The sequence below is a fragment of the Octopus bimaculoides genome, chromosome 13 (genome assembly GCF_001194135.2).
Source record: "Octopus bimaculoides isolate UCB-OBI-ISO-001 chromosome 13, ASM119413v2, whole genome shotgun sequence".
In the NCBI taxonomy this organism is placed as follows: Eukaryota; Metazoa; Mollusca; class Cephalopoda; order Octopoda; family Octopodidae; genus Octopus; species Octopus bimaculoides.
In genome coordinates, this window is record NC_068993.1 from 62,099,030 (window position 1) to 62,105,498 (window position 6,469).

Below are 6,469 nucleotides of genomic sequence, written 5' to 3' on the forward strand. Positions count from 1 at the left end.
CCTCCTCTTCATCTTCCTCCTCTTCATCTTCCTCCTCTTCATCTTCCTCCTCTTCATCTTCCTCCTCTTCATCTTCCTCCTCTTCATCTTCCTCCTCTTCATCTTCCTCCTCTTCATCTTCCCCTCTATCCCCCCACTGTCACCATCACCCTTGTCATTGTCTTAACATCTATTTTATTCATGCTTGCATGGATTAGACAAAAGAAAGTCTGGGCAGACTTCCCTTTCTGCTGCCAACCCCTGCCTATTCCCAAATGAAATAATAACCTCCCACTGTCCATTCAACGACAAACAGCCTGGACATTGCTATGCAGAGAAACGGAAACAAACCACACCATATGATTGAGCCTTTTGTTTACAAATGTTGCACAATGTGCTGAGGAAGGTCAAGAGCCTGGACACACTTTTGCAGTGGACTGCAAGTAAATGGCAAGCAGATGTCTGCGTGAACAGGGAGGCTGTTGTTTAGCACCAGCAAATACACACGAAGACCTGGGAAAATATGAATCTACATAAATATACAAATGCATACAGACACACACACATGAGTTCACTGTATGGGACTTATTCATTTTGGAAAAAAACACGCCATGGTTTGAAGTCCCCTAGTGCAAAACTAATTTTCCGTTTGATTTTTCATGTTATGAAGTAATCATGTGTGTCCCAATGGGTATTTTCAAATAAACGACACCCAAAAACAAAAAAGAAAAGAAAGAGAAAAAAGGAAGTCAACTATTTTTGTGCATAAAAATAATTTTTAAACACAGATTGTACCATATGTGTGCATAAAATCATTTTAAGTGAAATATATTTGGGAATAAATTGCAGTAATATAATAGGGTAGATTCTTAGCTCAAAAGGAGTGGATAATTGTCTGAGGTGTGTTGTTAAAATGAGAGTTAGTAGGAGAATGAGGGACTCTATCTTCTATATTAAGGTTCATCATCATCATCATCATCATCATCATCTACTTCATCGTTTATCCTAACCTATTAGAGTATTTCTGTGTCTGTTTTTCACAGGTGATGTCATGGATCCACCCAGAGTCGCAGGCGACCATCACTCGTTCCAGCCAACCTTTGGTCGGAGTCACTGGCAAGAGGAATAAAGAAGATGAACAATACATTCAGATGATTATGGATGCAAATGCCCAGTCGCACAAACTGTTCATCATGGATGCTCGACCCAGTGCAAATGCCATGGCCAACAAGGTCAGTTACTCTCTTTACACATTCATGCTCGTTCTAGCCTTCTCTCTTTCTCTCTTCCTCTCTTTTAAATGAAATTCTGTGGTTTAGAAGGGTGTGTATATAGCAATAGATTGTTATCTTACAAGTATACAAATAAAAATAGGAAATAAAAGATAGGAAAAAAAATAAAGTAATATATTTTATTTTTTATATTAGTTTTTTGCCAGATGGCAAAGAAAACAGAAAGTAGTAATGCTGTCTTTTATGATATTTTTCAGGCTAAAGGAGGGGGGTATGAGAACGAGGATGCTTATCACAATGCTGAGCTGATTTTTTTTGATATTCCTAACATCCATGTGATGAGAGAGAGGTAAATATGACTTGTTTTTTTTTTACTTTTCATGCGTACACCTATATTCACACATTATAACACATAGACACATAGGCAAACACACAGACAGACACACAAGCCCGATAATATACATATTTGCCCTCCTCCCACTTGCTCCAGGTCTTAATACTGTCTTCCAAACATCAACATGTTTCGGATATCTTGCATAATGACACATAATGGTTTTTTTTACTGTATACGAGTCAAAAAATCGGTCAGTTGACTTCTAAATAAACCAAGACAATTTTGGAGGACCAAAAATTCTATGTGAACTACTGCAGGAAAGACAACAATAATGTTTGAATGTTTGCACATGTATCAGGACAATTACCCTTCTAGGACAATTCCCCCTGATGACAACTACCCCCTAGGACAATTATCCCCCTTGGTTAATTACTCCCTCTCCAATATATTAAAAAGTTTTAAATCATCATCTGTTGTCCTCAGGGGTAATTGTCCTTGGGGTCGGGGTAGAGGTATTGTCCGTGGGGTGGTGGGGTAAATGTCCTAGACTCATTTACACAACATATATACTATATAATATGTTGGCTTATATGCCATAAAATATATTATACCACAATGTCCACAGTACTGTGTTCAACCATCAACATGTTACAATGGTCAGCTGCTTATGTCCAGTCATGACATACTCGTTATTGTAATGTCTACAAAACTGATTCCTTGATATGAAGATAAACATTCTGTTTCTCTTTCTTTTTTCAGTTTAAGAAAGTTAAAAGATGTGTGTTTCCCCAACATCAATGAAACTCACTGGTTGTCCAATATTGAGTCGACACGCTGGCTGGACCACATCAAGGTGAGTGAACAAACAGACTCCAAGTTCAAATTTCACCATATGTCATTGTAACAATGTTTTTTTTTTCTTTTGTAATCTCATGTGGAGGTTCATCATAAAAGAAAAAGTAAGATGTAAGATACAAAGTCAAGCAACTTTATGTGGTTCTCTCATGGACATGGTATCAAGTTTGATTACACCTGGCTAAAGTGGTGTATTGGCCGAGTCACTAAAGTGTTGGATCGATGACTTGTAGTATTTGTTCTGGATTGCTGTACTCTGAGTTCAATTCCTGCCCAAGTCAAATTTACCTTTCATCCTTTTGAAGGTCAATAAAAAACGGTACAAATCCAGGACAGTGGATTAAGGAAACTGTCTGAGAGTTGGGTGAGGTACCTTGTGGAATTTGTTCAGGGCCTTTGCATTCTGACAGCAACACCTGAAATGACACAAGTGCAAAATGCTATCAGCCTCAGCCAGTGGCATGAAGTGTAGAAACTTACCTGCATAGACCAACTGCTGGTCTTTCTAGAAGTCCTACATGTTAATTTGATTGAAAAATAAAAAAAGAATTCATATCAATTATCTATAGAGATTGTTGTGCAGCCCTCTGGCTTGTCACTCATCAGTCAAACCCTCTGACCCATGCCAGCATGGAAAGCGAATGTGAAACGATAATGATGATGATGATGATGATGATTGTTATTCAAATGATCAAATTCCTGTTATTATTTTTTTCTTCTTGATTACAGCAAATCTTAGCTGGTGCTGTTCGTATTGCTGACAAAGTGGAATATTACAAGACTTCTGTATTAGTTCATTGCAGCGATGGTTGGGACCGAACTGCTCAGGTAATTTATAAATAATTATTTATGAATTTATATTTTCAGTTGGTTGTTGTTGTTGTTGTTTTAGCCTAGTCCAGCCCTGACCAAGCAGACTTATAATCAAAGGTGTTGTTCCCATTACACGCTTGTTCATTTTTGTGATTTTCAGGAATACTATAAGACTACATTATCCAATGTTTTCTTTCAGTGAAGGTGTGTTGCTTCGTGGTCAGGGTATTAGGATCACGGTTTTAAGGTTATGTGTTCAATTCCTGGCAGTGTGTTGTGTCCTTGAGTGAGACACTTTATTTCATGTCGCTCCAGTTCACACAACTTGCAGAAATGAGTAGTGCTTATATTTCAAAGGGCCAACCTTGTAACATTGTGTGTCACTGAGAACTACATTAAAGGTACATGTGTCTGTGGAGCGCTCAGCCACTTGTAGGTTAATTTCTTGAGGAGTCTGTTCCATTGATCGGATCAACTGGAAACCTCATCATCCTAACCAATGGCATGCCAGTTAATGCTTTCTTCCTTTTTTTTTCTCTAAGAGAGGAAGATATCATTTAAAAGAGATTTGGTTCTTATGTTTAGCTGATCAAGAAATTAATAGAGGTACCTAATGTTGATGTTGATGTTGGGGAGCCCCAATCTTTGACTTGACCTATAGTAGAGATAACCAGTCAAAGCGAGTCCTAGAACTGTGCAAGAGACAATCATGTTATTTATTTGATTCTTACCATAATATTTCTAATTGTTTGATATTCATGAGATTTTCAATTTAATCCACAGCTCACCTCTCTTGCAATGATCATGCTGGATCCATATTATCGAACTGTGAAGGGGTTTGAAATCCTAATAGAAAAAGAGTGGCTCAGTTTTGGACATAAGTTCGCTCAAGTAAGTAAAGTGGAGAAAAGATGTTTGATGACATATCAAAATTAACTTTTTTGTTTTCAATTACCAGAAAATATTATTACTGAGGACAACGGTAACTTGAAGTTTGCAGGGAATTTTAAAATTGAGTCAAATAGTGAAATATTACTCAGACACGTAGATATTTCTATGAAGAAAGTGTCAAGTACTTTGAAGAAAATCAGAGCAAAATCTCGAACATTTATGAAGCTGTTTCATTGTATTTAGGTCTCAATTCTTACAACTTCCTCGTCAAGTTCAGATTTATATTTGTGTTATTTTATATCAGTCTTGATAGTGAACACCTAGTTAAATGGATCTTATCTTCAAACCCATATATCTTGGATTACATTATCAATGTGTTCTTTTCTTTTAACTCAAAAAATTTGGAGCAGTTTTAGCTGCTATTTCTTGTATGCTGAAAATCACCATTTATGCGTCCTTATTGCATCCCTCTTTAAGCGCTATATAATTGTAGTTGCCTGCGTATAACTTAAAACAGGTTCATACATAAAATTATAATTGGGTGTTCTAGTTTAACCCTTTAGCACTTAATCCGGCCTAAATATTCAGTCTATTTTATGTTAAAATAGACCATATCCAACTTCTCACACCTACCCTACAATGTCATTCTAAAAATAAACAATCACATCATCAAAACCTCAAAGACATAAGATAGTCCCCGATTAATTCCAAACAATGTGAATAAATAAGGATTACATTGGACAGAGTAACCTGAATGCAAAAGGGTTAAATATGGCCGATTAGGGAATGGCTTGATTTGTATTATAGAAGCAGATGTGGTCTCAGATATGTTGTTGTGAAACAATTTAGTCATGTTTAAGATTGAGTTAAAGTTTTAATCAAATACACATCGTTATAGGCTGAAATTCCAATTTTCAATTTTTCTTGCAGAGAATCGGGCATGGTGAAGACAAACACTCAGATGCGGACCGTTCTCCTGTATTTTTGCAGTTTATTGACTGTGTGTGGCAAATGGCCAATCAGGTAATTAATCTTAAAATCTGGACAATGGACACGAATTAAAATAAGAACAGTAATAAATGAGTGAAGAACGAATATACGGTGCATGTGTTTATTTGGCAAAAAAAAAAAAAAAATTACCATCCTGAAGTATAACAAAGTCTTAAAATCACTGTTCTTTAATTAATGATATGATGCAAAGAACATTAGAGTGAAATGGTTATAGATAATCACCTTCACTAATTTGGTTTGTGGGTGATTTGATCATCATATTGTGATTAAAGGGATGATAAAATACTGTACAGATTACAAGGTTAAATGTATTGAGACTTAAGAGAACTGATTAAAACTGATGTCCTGGGGTTGACTCCTTGTTGCCTTTTTAGTTCTGTGGCAGCAGCAACAGATGATTATTTCCTGCTAGCAATATAAACACGAGTGCTTATATGCACCACAAGTCCACTTTAGAGGTTCTCTTATGTTAAATAATGCAGTATTCTGTGTTCCAACTCAACATCCACTTTTAAGTGGGGATAAAAATTACCTTTTGTATTTAATTGTTATTTTAAATACAAAAAACACATAAAAAGCACCGTTCGAGCATTGCGCCTCATGGAGACAGTGACAGGTGACCAAGACCTTTGGTGATACACTGTACATGTGTTGACCTGTCAAGCCAAGTGAGATTGTAATCGTGGCATGTAAAAAGCACCAATTACACTCTCAGAGTGGTTGGCATTAGGAAGGGCATCCAGCTGTAGAAACCTTGCCAGATCAAATTGGAACCCAGTGCAGTCCCCCACCCCAGCTTACCAGTTTTCAGCCAAACCATCCAACCCATGCTAGCATGGGAACCAGATGTTAAACAACGACGACGACGACGATGATGATGATGATGATGATGATGATTGCCATTAATACTTCTCTTTTTGTTTGATTTCAGTTTCCAATTGCTTTTGAATTCAACGAATACTTTTTGATTACCATCATGGACCATCTGTATTCATGCCTCTTTGGAACATTCTTGTACAATTCTGAACAACAACGAGTTAAAGAGGTACAATATTCAGTTATTATTTCTCCTTGACCTCCCCCACCCTCCAACCTATTTCTGCTGCTTTCTCATTTTCTTTGTTACTCTCTCATCCCAAACTCCCAGACTTTCGTATCATTCACCTCTCTGCTGTCGCTCTGTCTGCTTTTTATTACGATGCCTCTGTTAGAAGTGATGGAAAACCATTCAATCTGTCTGTATTCCATTACTGTTTCTTTATTGCTAGCTATCACTCTTTCTCTCTCTCTCTCTCTCTTCCTTTCTCTCTCTCCTTTCTCTCTCTCCTTTCTTTCCCTCTGCCTCTATTTCATT

General features: G+C 37.0%; 1 protein-coding gene across 1 annotated transcript in view; it reads left to right on the top strand.

The window, feature by feature from the left end:
• LOC106881300 (myotubularin-related protein 2) overlaps positions 1 to 6,469 on the top strand; it is a 48,413-nt gene that overhangs the window by 37,835 nt on the left and 4,109 nt on the right. The window contains exons 9-15 of the mRNA XM_052972548.1: positions 1,023 to 1,211; positions 1,469 to 1,560; positions 2,305 to 2,398; positions 3,130 to 3,228; positions 3,997 to 4,104; positions 5,035 to 5,127; positions 6,047 to 6,160. Of these exons, the coding sequence (XP_052828508.1) occupies positions 1,023 to 1,211; positions 1,469 to 1,560; positions 2,305 to 2,398; positions 3,130 to 3,228; positions 3,997 to 4,104; positions 5,035 to 5,127; positions 6,047 to 6,160 (789 nt within the window). The remainder of the gene's footprint in view (positions 1 to 1,022; positions 1,212 to 1,468; positions 1,561 to 2,304; positions 2,399 to 3,129; positions 3,229 to 3,996; positions 4,105 to 5,034; positions 5,128 to 6,046; positions 6,161 to 6,469) is intronic.